Source organism: Hirundo rustica, chromosome 13 (assembly GCF_015227805.2).
Source record: "Hirundo rustica isolate bHirRus1 chromosome 13, bHirRus1.pri.v3, whole genome shotgun sequence".
In the NCBI taxonomy this organism is placed as follows: domain Eukaryota; kingdom Metazoa; phylum Chordata; class Aves; order Passeriformes; family Hirundinidae; genus Hirundo; species Hirundo rustica.
In genome coordinates, this window is record NC_053462.1 from 7,263,453 (window position 1) to 7,282,943 (window position 19,491).

Consider the following 19,491-nt stretch of genomic DNA (forward strand, 5'->3'; position numbering starts at 1 on the left):
GGCAGATGTGAACCTAAGGCTGCTTTCTGAGGATGTAAGTAAAGGGCAGCTCATCCTCGACAGCACGGTGCTGTCCCATGTGGCCAGCTGGAAGTGGTTTTGTTGGTGCTGTAGGATGGGCTCAGTGAGAACCACTAACAAAATCTGGCCTTTTATTTCTGATCAATGCCCATACTCAAGTCAAACGTTTGTCTGTATGTGTGGGAAGGCCAGTTTTATCTGGGTGTGAGGATGCTCTGGCACATTTGGACAGCGCTGCAGCTGCCCCAGGCAGTGCAGGGTCCAGCGCTCAGCGCCTCCCCTGGTTCGGCGCTCTGGGCGGGGAGCTCTGGCCTCGGCACAGCCCTTCGGTAACGTCGCACCGGGTCTAGCGCACGTGTTGCCGATGCTCGCCGTGCCGGTGAGCCGTGCGGCGTCCCGGGGGAAGGCACGGCCGGCACTCCAGCCGCGGCTGGAACGCTCAGCCCGCCCGTCAAGTACCACGGCGGGCAGCCCCTGTCCGGCTCGGGGCCGGCGGAGCTGCCGTCGGGTGCCGGGGCTGTCGGGAAGGGGCCGCGTCTGCGGGGCCGCGCTCGGCCCCGATGGCGCCGGAGCCCGCGGCCCCTCGTGCGCGCGGCCGGCCGGCCCCGCCGCCCCCCGCCCCGGCGCATTGTCCGCCGCGACCCCCGCCCTGCGGCCCGCCCCGTCCAGCGGCGTCCCTCCCTCCTCCGGCCGGCCCTGCCCCTCGCCCCCTTCTCCCCAAAGGCCAATGGAGACGAGATGCCGAGAGTAGGGCCGGGACGGGCGCGCCGGGGCCGCTCCGTCCGTCCCCAGTCTCCTCCCCTCGCCCGCTGACCGGTCTGTGGAGCGGCCGGCGGGGCATGCCAGCCGCGTCCCGCTGAATGGCGCCGCTCCGCCGCCGGCCGCTGCTGCGGGCGCTGCTGCTGCTGCTCCCGCTGCCAGGTGAGTCCGGCCGGCCCGCGGCCCATTGTCCGCCCGGCCCCGGCCCCGCTGCGGCCGCCGCACGTGGCTTTATTTATCCGGCATCGGCGGGACCGGCCGGGGAGGGAGCGGGAGCCGGCGGCGGCTCCGCGCTTTGTTCGCGCCGCGACGGGGTGGGGGGGGAACGCGGGCGGAGTGCGGCCCCTCTGCGCTCTGGTGAGGGGGTTTCGCTAACGATTCCTTGTAAAAACAGCCTTTTTACGACGCGCCCCGCTTCGGCTGCTTTGGCAGGCTTGTAAAATTAGCGAGCGGGCCGGGCGGAGCGGTCGCACCTGTGTGGGCGCCCCGCGGCCCCCGGGGTCACCGCGGTGCCCGGGCCGATGTGGAAGGCGCCGGTTCTCTAGCTCCTTGGTTTTTTACTGCCTGAGAGCTTCGCGCCGCTTGGAGTCTGTACCAAGTTTCCCCAGAGTTGTCCGAGTTCGGAGCGCTCGGAGCCTTGATAGCGATGGCTTCACCTCGTGCTGTGGGTTCCGCGGGATGATTCGCAGCTCACAGTGCGCTTGGTAACTTGCACGTCTCTGCTTACATGTCTGTCCTTACAGGCAAAATGTTTTTTGTTGTGTTTTTTTTTTTCTTCTCTCTTAGGAGTGTGGTGCTTTAGTGAACTGTTTTTTGTGAAAGAGCCTCGGGACGTTACCGTGTCAAAGAAGGATCCGGTGGTTTTAGACTGCCAAGCCCGTGGTGAAGCTCCTATAACTATTACGTGGCTGAAAAATGGAGGCAAAGTATCTGAAAATGAACGGATCTACACTTTATCCAATGGCTCATTATATATCAGTGAGGTGGAAGGAAAAAAGGGAGAACTGTCTGATGAAGGATTTTACCAGTGCTTAGCTCTGAACAAGTATGGGGCCATTCTCAGTCAAAAAAGTCACCTCACACTAGCAAGTAAGTCCCAGCTCCTATTCATTAACCTGCTCCTGAGTTTGTGACAGCACTTCCCTCCACAGCACACAACAAACAATTGTTTTGATTGTGTACCTGAAAAATTAAAATACACGATTGTAGAGTAACTCTAAAGAAACTTTGTTTCTTTTTAAATGTTTAAAGATTATGGGAAAAACTTATGGTGGTCCCTTTTTCAGTCCTTGATGTGGCAGAAGTGGCGCAGGAACCTGTGAGACCTCGTGGGCAGTGGTGCCTTGTGTGGATGGCTTATGTGTGTCTCTAGTCTCTGGAACAGGTGATGATGCAGAGCCATGCTGGCTACAGAAGTCCCGGGTCTTTTTTCCCAAGTGCTGTCCTAGCAGCATTACAAGAGTTATCTACAGATCTGATTTAAAAAAAAAAAAAAAAAAAAAATCCTTTTTCAGTAGCTCGATGTTGTATTGTGCCATCTTGGGTGGAATGATTAATGTAGATGTTTATCTCTGGGAGAGGAAAGGGGGGAAAGGTTTTCTGGTCAGCTGTGTAAGGGCCTGCTTTTCTGACACGTGTTCAGCCAGGCAGATGTGGGTGCTGTCCCTTTTGGTTCCTCTGGAACCTCCATACAGGAGGTTATGTGGTTCCACTGGGAAGGGAGAGTCACATGTCTGGAGTGACTCCCTGCTGTGCTGCTGGGTGAATGGTGAAGGAAATAGTTGTGTCTAAGTGCCTTTATGGCTTTAACAGTGACCCCAGGTGTTTGTTGCCCTCCATTTTCCTATCATCTTTAAACACTGAGCGAGAGATATGCGTGAGGAACGGAATGCTGGGCCTTTTTCCATGGCACTGCAGAGCTTTGCCACTAGATTACTTCTACGACATGATCTTCTTTTGCTTCCCAAAAGTACATGGGAATGTACTTCTCAAAGAAAAGTAAATTTTGGCAAAGTAAAGAAAACTTTCATTTCAAAGCAAGTATAACACAGAGAGTACACAGTTTATGTAGCCTTCTCATGTTCCCTCTATAATAGGACTTAACTGATGAACTTAATCTAATAGGAAAAGACTTCCTTTGACCTCTTCGACCCTGTTCGTAGTAGCAAGTTGAATAAAACTAGTGCTGGTACCTCTGTGAAAACTAGACATTAGTTCTAAGTTGCAGCTTTTACTAAATTCAGTCTGAAACTAGTTAATGAAATGGGTACATTAGCTTACATTTAAAAAAATGTGTGACTGTTAACATTTGGTTAGCTTCTTTCTGTGTGCTCCTGACCTGATTGTAAAAACTGTCCAGGAGATCCCCCCAGAAGGTGTGAAAAACCTTGTTCAGTGAGCCAGAGCACTGGGTGGTTCAAAACCATCCTAGAAGCAGGTGGCTCCAAGTGAGTGCTGAGTTTTCACATGCTGTAAGAATGTGGAACTCTGAACTCTCCATTTCAAAAACCGGCCTACATATTACTTTTTATTTTGCTGATATAAAGGATTGATAGACTAAGTAATTCATGGGTGCTTTTGGTAAAATGGTGAAAAATTAAGTATTACAATTTTTAACATTTAAATTCACCTCACCAAGTTTCAGAGTATCATCATGATTAAAAATTAGACAAGAAAACCTTCCTGAAGAGGATAGGATTTTTTTGTTGTTGTTGTTAACCAACATAAAGCTAAACAGTGGCTGCTGGATTCTATTGGTAGGACTGGAGAATGCAGGGCCACTTCAAATTGGAGACATTGCAGGATGAGCTCTGTGCTTAATACTAGAGAACTTCTGGAATAGTCCAGAGCACTATAGTAGAAAAACATGGTAATGCAATTCTAGTATTTGGTTTTATTCAGACAGTACTGAACTTCCGTAAATGTTTGTTTCTCACGTATGCATTATTTCTTCAGAAGGGTGGTTTAATTTTGCTGATTTTCACCAAGAAAATCTTGTGAACTGATAGATTGCGTGCTGTGGAGTGAGATTCTTGTTTTGCAGCCTTTTTTTCCCCCTTCCTCCCCTTCCCTGTAAGGCTGTGACAAAAGGTTTCTTTTTCTTCTTTGAATACTTGAAAGGCTTTCTATGGCTGTTGGAGAAAACTGGAAGAGATAGCGGATCCATAATGATCACAGGAGGTGCTGTTGACTTAGTGATTAAGTGGTTAACTAGTGGCCAAACATGAAGTTATCCTATGTAGCAGTCCCTTCTCTTTAGTCATGCAGCAATCAGACCATTTCAGTGCCATCTTTACTGTAAAGCTGTGAAATTGAGCAGTAATTTGTATTATGATAATTTGGAGCCCATAAAATACATGCAAAATTAGTTTTCTCTCTCATTTTCACAGTGTTTCTGCTTGCTCTCATGAGCTGATTGAACTTTGCAGGCATTTTAAGTGAAATAAATGAAAGTCTTGTGGGGGGGTTTTGTAGTCTTACAATTTTTCTTTTTAGAAGCAGTTGTCAATTGCTGCAAAGGCAAATTACTTTGTGGTCAGGGTACAGAAGGAACTATACATATTAAACAGGTGGAGAATAGGCATTAAATGGGCATTCTTTCTTTGGAGGAAAAAAGCAAATGCTCTCTTCAGTTACTGGTAGCAGCAGGGTGTGAGGATGTTCTTTTACTTTGCCTGGTCAGAGGTTTTGCCAATAAGCTTATCTTTTGCTTCAGAAATGTAATGTTTAGTGTTGCATTTGGAAATCAAAAACTTTAATCTGTCCAAGAGTTTAAGATCTGAACACACAAGGAGATCAGGTCTTGGTTTCTAAAGTTAGAAACTGGAAGCTGAAGGTTGCACTCTTGGCAAGAATTCCATTATTCATGTGCAAATTAAGAATTCACAGGGTTAAAAGGTTAGAAACTGGCCAGGATGAGGTTTACCCTTGTGATAAAGAGCAGATGACCCTCATTCATTGGCCAAAGCTTTCATGTAGCTCCTCTGCAAAGTTAGTGATTGCCATGAATTGTTCTTGAGGAATGCAGAAATTCAAATGTAAGCAGGCCTTTCCTTAAGTGTCACTATGGAGCCTTATCTCCCGAGCACATCAGAGTAGGTCTGCAGGGACAGGGTTCCTCCCCAGAGGCCCCAAGGCTTTGCTTTCCTGTTGTTCATCCATGCACAAAAGAATTTGACTAATTTAGGGCTTTTTTTTTTTTTTTTTTTTTTTTTTTTTTTTTTTTTTTGTGAGATCTCCCTACTTTTTTAAAAAGGAAACTCTGGTACTGAGGTAGTGCTTAGGTAAAGCTAAGTAATAGTTTCAGTCAGGCTTGTAGTTACTTCCAAAGTTGGCTGATTGATGTGGGGGCAGCGGAGGAGGTCCTGTCTGCGTCTTTGTGAGGCAACATGTGGGGGGAAATGGTACTACATAATAGCATGACTTATTCAAAATTTAACTTTTGCCACTGCTACTGAGAGAGATCTCTTTTAACGGAATATAAAGGGAATGTAGACTTCAAAGAAAGTTCTTTTGGTATAACTTTGAATCAGCCAAAACAAGCTGAGATTTTTGTTTTCCTGGATTTAAAAATTTTGATTATTCAACCACAGTTAACTAAGATTCTGTCTAAAAATAAAGCTGGACTTCCAATAAAATATTATTCAGGAAAAAGGGAGAAGCTGGTAACATGGGCATTGAGCAGTGATTGTATAGGTTGCTCACTGTCCTTTTCACTAAAAGCGGAAATGGAAGTCTTGACATGGTTGGATGGTATATAAACAGCATTTCTAGATAACCCTTTGTCCTCTTGTAACTTGGCTGAATTGATTTTAATGTTTATGAATTAGAAGAAATGTAAGCCTAATTCTTCTTGTACAGGTTTCTACATTTCACAAGACTGAAAGATTATGCAAGCAGAAGGTTTCTGGGAACATGCTCCTGGAGGGAAAATGCATGTGTGCCCACTGCATTGCAGCTTGTGGAATGCTGGACCCTTTACGCATAGCAGGCTATACACTTGGTGGAAAGTTCATTTTGCTTACCTGCTAAGGCAGTGATGTGACTTAAGGTCCCACTGTCCTGCCAATAATTGGCGATATTTATTGTTTTATAGCCTAAAACGTCTTTTGCTCTGCTTTTAAATATTTGCACTGAAGAGTCTCAGCATCCAGCTGAGCCTCTTTCTGTACTGTGACAATCCCATTTCCTTAGCAGCTCCAGCTGTTTGTTCCCACTTCGGCATTGTGCTGTTCCTTGTGTGGGCACAGCTGCACGTGTAGCTAACTGAACAGGGAACTGGTCCGGATTAAAATAATAGAATTAAAACAAAAGATGGTGTTTAACCCAGATGAGTTCCCTGATATGGTTTGTCTTGGAGCCACTCAGTGATTGCACTGGTGTAATTGAGGGGACTGAAGTGGGGGTGGGAAGACTTGGTGGGGAAGGTTAATGAAACTTACACTCGTCAAACTATGGACTTCATGAAACACGTAGGCAAAACTTTTGCCTCTCTGCAACTGATTTTTTAAAAAATAATTTTGTATCTTGTCTTAAAATATCAGGATTAATAGCCGTGGTCTATCAATATATCTTTCTATGGAATCTGTCATTTCAGGTGTCTCCCAAATGGATATAGAACTCAGTTATGTTTAATTATTTTAAATAGTAATGGACAGAGGTACAAATTGTGAGAAAGGGTGAAGTTAGGGGGCAGAAGTGGTTTTGGACTGAGGTGGAAGTGAAATGGCAAATGGCAGCTGTAGGCAATAGTCTTGTATTGAAAAGTCTTAATGCTTTAGAACTGGTGTGGTTACAGACAGCTCAAGGAACCTGGTGGGCTGGGTTTTGACAACTGCTGCCCTACTGCTGTTGCTTTGATTAGTTGCTTTGAATATCCTGAGAGGAAAATTTGTTTCTAAACTGAGAGTGCACATGGCTGATCCTTAGTGCATTTAAATTCCAGTACTTTTAGGCAGGAGGATGAGGTTCCAGTGTCTTGGTCAGCAATGTCAGTTGATAACAATGAAGAAGATTTTTGTTCTTTAATTGAGATGCCATGAAGAAATAAGAAAACAGGGAAATATTACCTTTCTTAACCCTTTTTGTAGTTGTATTTTCTTCTATAACTCCCCAGGCATTTTTTGACCTGAAGTCCTGCAGCAATTTGACAGAAGACGATTATCAGCATCCTTTTAAGACTTAACATTTTTTGTTGTTGGTACTGGGGGATTCCTTCCTTTTTCAACAATGACTGGGCTACACTTGCAAGAGCTTTTCCACAGAATAAGGAATGAGCTTTTATACTGTTACCAAGATAAAAAAAATGTATAAAGCTTAGCTTAGTGCACGTGAACAGTGTTTACTTCTACTAGTATGTCATTTGAGAGGTGAACTTTTTATGGGTTTCCTCAACACCTCAGTTTCAAATTCGTGTCAAGCCTAATGCCAGATTGAGGTCTTCCATGCCCTTGCTTTTCTTCCTAGCTAGTCAGACCAAAGCTGTTAGGGTTTATTTACTAGTTTTTATCAATATAACTTTACAATGTATAAAGTTTTTTACTAGCTTATTTTTTAAAAGAATGCTCAATCTTTTTGGCAGTGCACTCTGTAGCTAATAAAACCTTCACCTGCATGAGGAATGTTGAAGGAAAGTATGGTGCTGTGCTAGATGTTCAGAGCTGTGGCCAAAAGCACTCACTCCTTACCTGGTGCAAGTTGTGTGTGTGCACAAACCTGTGGAGATTCCTTTCTTACTTGCAAAGCAATGTATGGCAGCAAAAGATGCTGTTCTTCTCCTGCAGTGTGGTGCTCCCCCCCCCCCCCACTGCTTCCTTTCTTCCCCCTCCCTTTTTCTCTGCATTTCTTGGTGTAGAAATTGTTGAAAGGGCATTCAGCAAGGCCCCCTTTTGTCAGCCAGCTCTGATTATCCTAAAGAAAAGGATCTCACTCTGAGCAGTTGTTTGCCTAGAGACTTGTTGTCACGTCTTCACAATTTAACAGCTGTGGCTATTGATGGTGTGCAGAACAATTTAAGACAATGACAAAAGAGAATCTTGGAGGAAGAATTTAGAAGTTACTAAGCGTTTTCCTACAGAAATATGGTCATGCCCATTGTTGGGGAAACTTGTGCTTAGTATTTATTTGTTTTCCTCAGCATTTTGTATTTTTTCCCACACTTTATCTCCAAAATTGTGGATATAATCTTTATTTAGTTTTGCTTTTTTGTTTTGTTTTGTTTTTGTTTCATCAATAGGCCCAGCTGTTAAATTGGGATTGATTACTTCCAGTCTTTATAACTGGTAATCACCACCTAAGTGAAAAAGTAATCAACAATGTCAAGACTCCACATTTTGTTGAGTAAGTGTGGGTTGTATGGTCAACATTAGTTACTAGGGTCAACCTCTAGGTAGCTTTTAAGCAGCAGCATTTTAAGCAGTGTCTACATTTTAAACTTGATTGTCTCAGCAATTGAGTTAGAAGTGGAAAAAAAATCGCACTAGATCATTTGTATTGGGAGTTAAAAATCCATCTGGCAGCCTTCCAAAACCTGCATTTGTAGTGGAAACAAGTTTTGCTTGTATGGATTAAATTGTTACTTTTAAAAGACATAAACAGCAGACTTAGGGAAGAGATGTCTGTGAAACCACCTGAGTATGGACACTTTGCTTATGACTTAGTGTATGGAATTATTGTAAACTCCTCTTGTTTTTTCTGTATGTAAAAACTTTGGAGGGAGATGGCCTTCCTAATTTATTAGAGGACAGCATAAATAAGCATTACTAGACAGATAATTTTTTTTCCTGCTGCTTTTACTTTGTTTCATAACTCTCAATAACAATTCTATTGGTTTTGTTGGTTTTTTTTCAATGAAATCAAATTTGGTCTTAGGTGAGTAGAAGGGTTTTTTTGTTTGTTTGTTTTTAACAACATAAACGTCCCTCAAAGACAAAATAAACTAAGTGGCATCTGGATAATAGAGTTAGCATCTCAAGGCCCTGTTCGAAGTGCTTGTTTCTCAAGTGCCCATCTCTTGTAGTTCTGGTAGAGGTTTCTGACACATCAGAGCATCTGCAATGTTGGGAAATAGAATCTTGGTATCATTTCCCCCAGAGGCAGACAGGTCTGCTCCTGAAGTTCGCTTAGATTCTTATTTTCAAAACCCAACAATGACAGCATGTGTCATCTTTGTATTTAATGGGGTAAAAAATTCAAGGTTCCTGAGTCTTTCTGTTCCAGTATCACACTAAACAACTTTTAAAACCCCCACTGTGGTCACGGTCTTTTCTGACTTTGGCTGGTGAGAAAATTGTAATATTTTTGGTAGCTAAGCTTGAGCGAGTTTGGTTCTAGCCTGAACATTGTAGCAATGGTATTCAGTAAGTGGCTGCCTGTTTACTGGATGTCAGAGCAATAGAATGCAATGTGAGAAATTAAATACTGAAAATTAACTTGTTATAAGAGATATAGGAATGCTGACAACAAGCTTTATATCCAAGGCTTTAATCAGGGTTTAATAATTTGATGCAAAAGTTGTAATGTACCAAGATACTACTTCACCATCTCTGGGAGTTACTGGGGAGGAAGAAAGTCAACAGAGAGTGAAGTTGTTTAATCTTCTGTAGTTATGATTCTTGCATTTATACCTGTTTTAACTGACTTCCTCTTCTGATTAAAGTAGTCAGAATACACCCTTATTCTCATAAATTATTTGAAAGTGGTTTTTTGATATTGTTCTGCATGTGGGCAAAGCTTTGAGGGACGGAATGGCTCCCGGAACACAAAACAGACAATGACAATCTACTCTCTTCTCAAGACCTCACAGCTACATTTTGGCTTATATTTTGCCAATTTTTGCAATGCCAGAATACTGCTGAGCAAATGGCACCTCTAGCCTTGGAGAAAAACTGTTTTGAAAGCAGTGTCTGCCATCAGAGTCCTGGTACAAATCTCTTGGACAGCAGGGAGTAAGTTGGGGTTTTTTTTTAGAATGGTGGCAGAAATGTATTATGAAAGCGTGAACTGCAGAGAGTTCGTCTTTGATATATTTTCCCATCTACAGAGTCTTAGGAAGAAAACTTGCTATGTACTGACTGATATCAGGGGACTGGTGGTAGGATGGGTGTTATCTCAGAACATTGCAATTCACTGTATTCTGATGTGTTTTGCAAAGCACACGTTTTAGGTAGATGGTGGCATGGGCAACAAATTCCGTTATGTACAAGACTTTTGGAATTGCAGCTTTAGGTGGAGCAAAAATAGTGTTTTAGAAAGGAGGAAAGTCTGTCTTAGCTGCAAGATACTCTGAGTGGTGTACTGATGACAAAACAGCAAAACTTACCTTGTCCTAGTCCTCTAGCCTCAGAACATGCTAAAATTATGATTTAGAATTTAATAATAGCAATAAGCTCTGAGGTGCAGTGAAATTATTTGAAATTATTATGAGTGAGAATTTTAAAAGAAATACTTACTGATTGACCGGGCATAAGAGGTACGTTATTACAAGAGGTAATAAGAGGTAAGTGATTACAAGCATTAAAACATGTCATCTGCTGATCTTTTAATACATAGCTGGGGGGGGGAAGTTAAGTCTTTACAGCTTGTAGTGTGCATCGTGTATATAGTGATGAATGAATGTTGAAACCAGAGAGGATCCCGTGAGCAGGAGCAACTTTATATTTTCAAATTTGATTTTTTGTGTCTTCAGATAATAATCCTGATCACATTGATTGATTACGTTGTTTGTTCTCATTCCAGTAGATCAGAATTTCTTGTGTAAAACCTTCATGGTTTCTGGGGTTCTCTTGGCACTTGTCCAAACAAGTCAAAATAAGTTTAGAAAACCAGCTTGTTTCTCAGCCTTTGCAGCATGAGTTTCTCATGTAAAGTAGCAATGCTCCATCTTCTTCCTTTAAAATCATAGAAGTTATCTATCACCATGTCCATATCACCATATTTTACAAAGTGGGTTTGTCAGCTCTTTTAAGTTATATCGAGACACTTTCTATACGCCTTAAAATGGAGAGGAAAATATATCAAATAGCAAAGCTTTTCATTTGTTTGCTGATCTGTTCTAACATTGAAAATTTTCTCATCATTTGTGTCACCTCCCATGTTCCCACTCTTCTTTCTCACATCAGGTGCAGGCTGATTTTTCTGTATTTAGTTAGTTTCTGTTTTTTCCATTTCTCTTATAAATTGTCACATATGCGCTACATCCTTTCTTTGGATCTGCAAAACTGCTTCTGGTGACTCTCCTTCCTTATTCCTATCTGATGCCTGGAAGGAGGTGCTGTTTTCCAGTGGAGCTTATTTTCACAGCTGTGGCAGAGGAGGGAAATGTCATAAGATACTTTGAGGTCTGTTTTGACCCCAAATTTAGATGAGGTAAAAATGATTCTACAGAAGTATAATATCTTGTCTCAGGTGCTCTGCCTGTCACTTAAAATCAAACAATAATTATGATTCAGAAAAAGCTGTTTTAATAGCCATTGCAATAATGTACAATAAAACCAGGTACACAGTATTGTTTTTTGCTCTACAACTTGTTACAACTGGAAGTTTTCAAATAACCCGTTATCTTTTCAAAGAAACCTTGAAATTAAAGTCTTTGAACATGCAGAAGAATTTTAAATGCTTACTCCTGCTTGTACAATCTTGAACATATTAAAAAATTGCTTAGATGACTTATCAGCAAATTAACTAGGGTAAATTATTAAATTACCATTTTGCCATCCACATCAAGATCTCTAGTAAACCTCTAATAACTGTAACATGTGCCTCAGGCAGAGCTGTGCATTATGTATGTTCTTTGTAACGAGAATTCGTTGACTTTATGAAGCCATTGACAGACATTCATCATTTTGTTCATTAAACTTGTCTGTGACATCCGGTAAATTGATGTTAACTAGAAATATTCTCTGGGAGTTCTGGCACGACTCTGTCATTTTGCCTGAGGAGCAACTTTGTACCTAGCATGTCCCAAATTACAAGGGTGAAACTTCCTTCTCCCACCTCCTCTCCGAAAGCCTAAGTGAGCATGTGACCGGCTCTTTTTTCCCCTCTTGCTCTTAATGCTTATTTATGCAAACAGCCCTGTAGCCCACAGTTTGTGAGCAGATTTATCATTGATCTTCAACAGAGGATGAAAGTCGATCCCGCTTTTATTAGTTCAGCCAGTCTGTGCCAGGAAGGCAGCTCAGTTTTATCCCACAGCATACAAGAAATTAAGTGTGGAATTCTTGGGAGCGTTGATGGGAGTTTTGTGACATTCCCAGCACGTGGCAGTTAGCACTTGTTTTTAATGGTCGTAATCTTTACCCAGTGTTGCTTAGTGCTGATTCTTACAGCGTTTGGTAGGTGACCAAGTGCGTTGCTGAAAGCCTTTATAAATAGTGCTTTGTGCGGTCTTTTGAAATTACTTTTTTTGTAAGGATAAAAAATATTTCATTTTTTTCTGCTCTTGAGCACCCAGTGTGGAAAAAAATACACACTTTTAACACCTGCCCGTGTTTGATTCCTGTGGGATAGCTATCCCTGGTAGTGGTAGAGGTTGTTAATAGGATATTTGCCTGCCTTCTAGTGATCCTGTTGTGCTACCTCAATCCAGCCGTATTGGGGAGCTTTCAAACCAAAATGAATGGACTAACACATTATGCCATAACTGACCAAAATATTTATTAAAGCGTCTAAGATACCATCAAAAAATTGAATGTCTAAAAAATCCATTGCCTAAAATTTTTGTCTTTTGAGAGAGAGTAGAGCAGTTGGCTCTTGAAAATATATTGTGTCTCACTACATAATAGTTCACTGGATTAAATGAATTTATTGATTTCTGCTTCTTTACTGACACACATTTATGAGCAGTTTCTTTGGCACCATGGCCACATGTCAAAGGTCATAACTTTCCTTCACTGTGGAAGAATAAAGGCTTTCAGATGGTGAATCCCTGAAATCTAAACAGGGCTTTATCCTCCCTTCCCCCCTCAATATAATTACTGGTTTTGCATGGATTTATTTAAGATAAATACACAATAATAATAAAAAAACCCGTACGTATTAAAGAAGCTCTTATATTATCTATCATAATATAGCTGCAGGAAACTCTATACATAAAAGGCAACATATCTAATCTACTAATAGGTATCATTATGGAGCACATAATAGTATATTTGACTCCTGTATGGTTAGAGATTTTATTGAAAAGGGTCACTTTTTAGAACAGAATAAATATTTTTCATGAAGAATTTTATTAACTATAATTTAGAAACAATATTCCTTTCCCTTTAGAGTTGTGTATACTTTGGGCACCGGAGGAGATCCTGGAAGTAGATCCTACTTAGAGAATGAAGCATGTTCAAAATCTGTGCTTTGTGTTTAGTTTAATGTTTGTAATGTTGACATTTTCTTTAATGACCTTCATCAGTAGTAAATAGCCTGTGGTGTGTACTAGATACAAAAATCCACTCATGATGTAAACATGAAGTTATTAAAAAAAGAAGCTGCAGTGAAATATAAAGAAGTTTAATCAGTCCACTAGTTTACTAGAGGTAAGTAGGCAGGAGTAGTGGGGCTTTGGGTCTATCTGGGAAGAGCTTGTCTTCTCTTCTTGGCAGCTACTGACTGGTAGATGAGCTCTGACCATCTCAAGAAATAGCAGTGTGAAGGTAACCTCACCAAGGTGTTGATTTAAAATAATTTGTGCTAGGTAAGGTGACATAGGCTTGAATTGTTAGCATGGTCTGGCTGTAGTCCTCTGAGCAAGGATGTTTCTGAAGGAACAGCAGAGCCTAAAGTTCTATCAATGGGAGGAACACCCCGTGATTTTCTAAGACGGTGTAAAAAGTCACCTCACTGCCTGCCCCGAGAAAGAATCATCTGCCAGGCTTTAGTTTTGCATAGTAGAGATGAAACCTATTGATATTTTAAATCATGATTCTTGGGGGGTGGGGGAGGTGGGAATTAAAAAAAAAAAAAAAAAAAAATCAGTGGTAGACTTTTCTTCTGCTCTATTATTTGTATGTGTACATTCTAAGGGGGCTAGTGGCACTCTGATCTTCAATTTACTAAATATTTATATTGTAGAACTGTAGTTGCTAATTTTCTGACATGTTAACATTTTTGATAGAAATTTGTCATATCAGTATTCACCTCTGCTTTTTAAATTTTCTAATACAGTATATTTCATCAGGGCTTTTTATCCTGTTCCCTAGAGCAAATTGAAGAGAAACTGTTTTCTCTGATTTTTTTTTTTTTTTTTTTTTTTTTTTTTTTTTTTTTTTTTTTTTTTTTTTTTTCCCCCACTATGAGAGCATGGAAATGCTTACTTAACAGAGACATGGAACTTTTTGAGGTCTTTGTGTCTGGAAGTAGCTTTTGTTGTTGCTGTGACTAAAATTGGTTGTCCTGTAAGCTGAGGAAAAATCTCAAATTTTGGGGGTGTTTTTTTTGGCGTATGCTCACACATCTTTACTCGGCTTGACTAGCTCAAGACAGGAGGTGATGTTTGTGCTGAGCCTGTTGCTTGTGAACACCGAGCTGGGCTTTCCCTCTAAGCGGTCCTGGACAGATGTAGACTTGCTTTTTTTTTTTTCATGTTCTGCATTAATGAGGAGCTGAAGTGTGATCTAACACTGCCTGGAGAAACCAGCTGGCATCGAAAGCTGGAAACAATGCTCTAATTACCTGGAGAGGAAGTTTGGGAGGGGAAGGGGGTGAGGTGAGGTGTCAGTGGTCTCATGTGTCTAGAGGTTAGGAAGGGTATTGGTGGGAAGAGGCAAGTGCTGAGGAGAATCTCGTGGAGTGAGGGGACCTGGGCTTGGCTCGTTTGCAGATTGCCGTGGGTACAGGTTCAGAGTGGAAGAGGACAGGGGGTCTGGCAAAGACTGACTCGAGAGAGCGTCCCCATCAGAGCAGCTGATCTTTCAGGACATCGAATACGGACCCAGGAGGCCTGGACTTCCCTTGGGAACTTCAGAAAGACAAAGAATATTCTCAAATTACAGGCATCTTTAGAGTATTAAAAATGCATTTCTGCTTCAGCCAGAAGCTTCTGCAATATGTGACATGAGTTCACTTGTCCTGACTTTTCATGGGAAATCTTTGGTTACGTATTTCTTACGGCCTCAATATTTGATACGAGGTTCTGGGCTCTGGTCAGTTGGAGCTGCAACAAGTTGAGGGAGCTGTCCATGATTGCAATACATGGAGCGCTGTGAAAGATCAGTGTCGTGTCTTGGATATCTAAATTAAGTGAATAATTCAGTCCCCCATTCAAATGTTTGTCCACACCCAAAAGTAAAATTAAAATAATAATAGAATGTAATCTCAAGGTGTTGTGAAAGTGGATGCAGTAACATTTGTGACAAACTGTAGTGCAGAGCCCTGCAGGGAAGGCCAGAAGGAAGTTGCTAACTCTGTTCAGGGCAGTGCTTAACACATACAAGGAATGAGGCCACACACTGAACTGAGAGGAGAAAACAAAATATTGAATAGCTGCTTATTATGTAAGCACCATTCATTTGGTGCTGTGAATAGTGGGGGAAGTGCGATTGTGCACTTGTATTCTTTCCTAAAGCATGTATATAAACAGAGCAAATCGATTACATAAACAGCATAGTTTCTTCAGTTTCCCTACTTCTGAGCATTTGGGAAATTTTCATCATGTATGTATGCACAGCTGTAAGAGACATATTGAATGTATGAGTGGGAAAGTTTAGGGATTAGCTTAATTTATCTGATGATGTATGTAATTTTAAAAAAATGAAATAAATATGCTTGAGAGTATTCGTTTTTTTTTATGGGCAGGATGTCATGAAAAAAAGATTTATAACAGAGGGTCTTGTGGCAACTTCTTAAACAAGTAAGTTTGCCAGAACTTTCTGATTCAACCAAAACATGGGCTGTCATCTGTACATGTATTTTGCAATAACTTTAACTTGATAATAATAGTCCTCAGATTTATTTATATGTATTTATATATATATAAATATATGTGCTCATCCATGCACTCTCTGGTGTTTGTCAGTCCAAAATTGACTCTTTCTGTCATCTGACTGAGATGAAACCAGGTGTATTGCTGGTGCAGAGAAGAGCTTTTTTGAGGTGCCAGGCAGGACTGTGGGCTCCAGTGCTATGGAGGAGTTGGCACCTGTGGGATTCACCTCCTCTTTCATCTGCTCTATCTCTTCTCAAATATTTACTGCCCTACGTACCCTGGACTGTCAACTGCTTTTTAGGCTACAGGTCTTATGTTGAGCCATAGGGCAGATTTTTGGAAATACAGCCCTGCAGTCACAACTAGAGAAAAGCTTCAATGCTTGCTTGTTCCTTTTTGTTGTTGTTGTTGTTGCTCTTCCTGAACACATTTATGTAAAGAATCTCAAAGGCAGTGGAGCATTATTCAAGCCCTCGTGCCTTCGATGCAACGTGTACACCTAGATCTTCTTGAGGATCTGTGGCTTTGGGTGCTGGGACCTTCTTACTCTGAGGATGCATTTCACAGACCTGTTCAGAAGCTAGAATTATGGGGAAGTATAAGGCATTATTTTTATTTATTTTAATTGTTCCTTTCCTCACTATTTAGTTGCTGCCATGTTCACCATTGTCTTCTGTTTATCTAAATAATGGTTGCCTGGACTTTCACAAACTTGTGATGGGGAAAGATGGTGACCACCTGAAACAATAATATCTGTAGCAGAATAGCCTGAGAACTTTAAATAACCAAAGGGTACTGTTTCCAAGGCAGCTAAGTGACCTTTGGATCCCAGGAGTAGACTATTCATAGAGGCAAAGCCTTTGTCCTGCTTTGACCAGTGGTCAGTGAACTCTGGCAGGCCCCTCGGCTCACCATCTTGGCCCTAGACTAGCAGCTGGTGATTGATTCATTTAACTGTCCAGATTCACATTCTTCTGTCAAGGACTTGTCAAGGAAGAAAAAGGTTCTGTGGAGGGCTATTCATTTTACTAAAAGGAAGGGGATGCATTATATGATTGAGTGGATTACTTTTGGGTCAGAAGAGTTCCTGCATTGCTCCGTTTTAATTCGGCCCTCAATCAAAGGGAGATTTAGTTTTATCAGTGCAGTGTGGTGCTCATGTAGAGGGACAAATAATTTCTATTCCATCAGTGCAATAGGGTTGTTTTGTTTTGTTTGTTTTTTGTTGTTTCCCCCCATCCTTTCTGTGATTTGTCCACCCCACTGTGTTTCTACCAAAAAATCCATGGATTTTTGTGATTGGTTGATATGACAGAGTTAAGAATATTAGTTACTATTAATTACTATTAATCTCACTCTTAGATTTAATGTGTGTGTTATATGAGTATTGATGTTCCTATTACCTCTCATATATGGTTTTGAGCAGTCCAGCAAAGTGTCAAGTAAGTAAAAGATTCGTGTGTTACCTCTGGTTTGGATGAAGAGAAAAGTGAGATGAAAATTAATTAGACATAACAAGTAAATTACTTTCCTCCAGACAACACAGGTGATGGTAAAGCTGAGAACCTTCTATTTTCTATCTAGTACCTGTGCTCACCTGAAACAGTAGTTTGTTGTACAAACTGAGCATTTTTTAAATGCTCAGGAGAGCTGTTTCCTTCTGCTGGTTTAGAATGCCCTTTTTTGTAAAACTAAGAAGGTGTTTCCATGCATTATGAAACTCGAATCATTTTTTCAGTTTTACAACTAATACGTCCAAAACACCAATTTTGAGTTGCGCTCGGGATGTGTGTTTCAGCTTCAGTGTGTTGCCAGGCCCCTCTTTCCATTTGCTCTCCAGCTGGGTTGTGTTTCCTTAGCATTAGCATTTCCTTGCTGGTGCTCTTCTCAAAGCACTGAGCAAAGCACGGCGTTCTTAGCTCCTTCCACTGGAAATAACAGGCGTTAGAGAGCAGATCCTGCCAGTTAACCTTCTGCCTCCGTTTGAATGAACACGATGAGCTGCAGCAGATGAAATACGACCTTCAAGTTTCTTTTCCCCACTCTCCTAAGCTATGTATTGTTTTGATTTGGCTTATTGAACGTATTATGGGGGATTTCTGATTGGCTCCAGGCCAAGCTATTTTACCTCTGCTGATGGAAGTACAAGTGCATAATTTAGAAGAAAATACAGTGAAGCTTGATCTGTTGTATCCTTTTCTCTCCCTCTATTTAGGGGGAAAAGGGAGAATTTGTCAAGACAAATGAATCGCTTAACTACCTTTAGAGCACAAGGGAAGATGGAAGTCGGAGATAATCTAACCTTGCTAACACTTCTTTGTTATACACCTCTACACGTGTCAGAAACCTGGGATAAGTAAAACACCTGTTGAATAGGCAGCCTTCTTTCATGGAGGCCTGGTGGTATTCCTCTCCTGCCAGCAGCTGCATTTCCCAGGGATCAGTCCCCTTGCTTGGGACTCACATGTTTCAGGCTGGAGTAGGATGTCTGAGATAGGGATACCAGCTTCTCTGGGCTCCTGATAACACTTTCCTGGTGGCTTTGATTCATAGCCTTGAGTTGGAGACAAACAATGAGCTTTTAAAAATCATGAAAAGGAAAAATGGGTTGTCATTGTGTATTGGAAAATATAAGTATCTAATAACTAGATGTATTACCTGCTTAGGAGAACATGGCTTTTGGTTAGGCTATGACTGTGCCAACTGGAAATCCAAGAGTCCAACAATTGCCTCTCATTCAAGAAGTCAATAGCTATAGCAAGGTGACTTCCTCTAAAGACATTGAAGGCAAAATAATTTTTTATCTGGAAGCTGCACTTTTGATTTGTTTCATGTGAAAATTGCAAGAGTTGTAAACAATTCCCCCTCCCGTGCCTCCAGAATTTTTCAGGTAAACTTCTAATGAGAGGATTTGAGTACCATCAATAAATAGGTAGTACTGACAGTGGTTTTGTTTGTTTGTTTGTTTGGGTTTTTTTTAAGAAAAAAACCAATTGTGAGATTTGTTTCTGATTTTCTCCCTGTTGCTCTCAAAGGTTAGGACATTCACATTTTAACTGTTAGTTACTCCCCTCTGCTGAAAGAGTGTTCTTGGTGAGATCTCCGCGCTGTGTAATGCAGTTGTGGGGCATTTGGTGACAGGGAAATGAGCCGCAGGCATTTGGCCCTTGAGAGTGGAGGCATTTCTTCTTTCCTTTCCCCGTGGGAATGAGGAAATGTTGACATTTGGAGAGGGGGCTGAAGGGCTTGAATTCCCAGCACCCCTGCTCCGCGTTTTGCATTGAAATGGTCTTTCATCCTGGGATGCCGATTCCGAAACACTGTAAGCAAAAAATGGAGAGTGCTCCTATCTCTCAGGAATAGCATTTCTGACAGTCTGGAGACTTAACAGCACCACCGTATCAACTTACACTCATTCATCTGGGGATGGTGTCAGTTTGCCACTGTATGAAATGAAACCCCTTCCTCTGCCTTCCCCCAGATGTGAGGGAAGGCGCAGGGTGGGTGGTGCAGCACAGGAATGTGTGGGGCCCCACTCCTGGCCTGGGATGTGCTCTCTGGTGCTTCCTCTGATTGATGAGCTAGGCAGGCTGGGGTGAAGAGGGGGTTTTGCATTCTGTTTGGGGTCTTGTTTTATTTTAGCCAGGAATAGCATTTATTTATTTTTAGAGATACAAGACTGATAAATAGACATCTTACCCGTCTGCTGGCATCTGCAGTGAAATTCATTGGTCAGAATGGGGCAGATTTTTGCTTCCAGTGCTGCAGACTTTCGTTGCAAAGTGCTGAAATGGACT

General features: G+C 41.6%; 1 protein-coding gene across 1 annotated transcript in view; it reads left to right on the forward strand.

Annotated features, from left to right (window-relative positions):
• The first annotated feature begins 860 nt into the window (after positions 1 to 860).
• PRTG (protogenin) overlaps positions 861 to 19,491 on the forward strand; it is a 76,270-nt gene continuing 57,639 nt past the window's right edge. Inside the window, 2 exon segments of the mRNA XM_040077493.1 lie at positions 861 to 942; positions 1,567 to 1,869. Of these exon segments, the coding sequence (XP_039933427.1) occupies positions 861 to 942; positions 1,567 to 1,869 (385 nt within the window).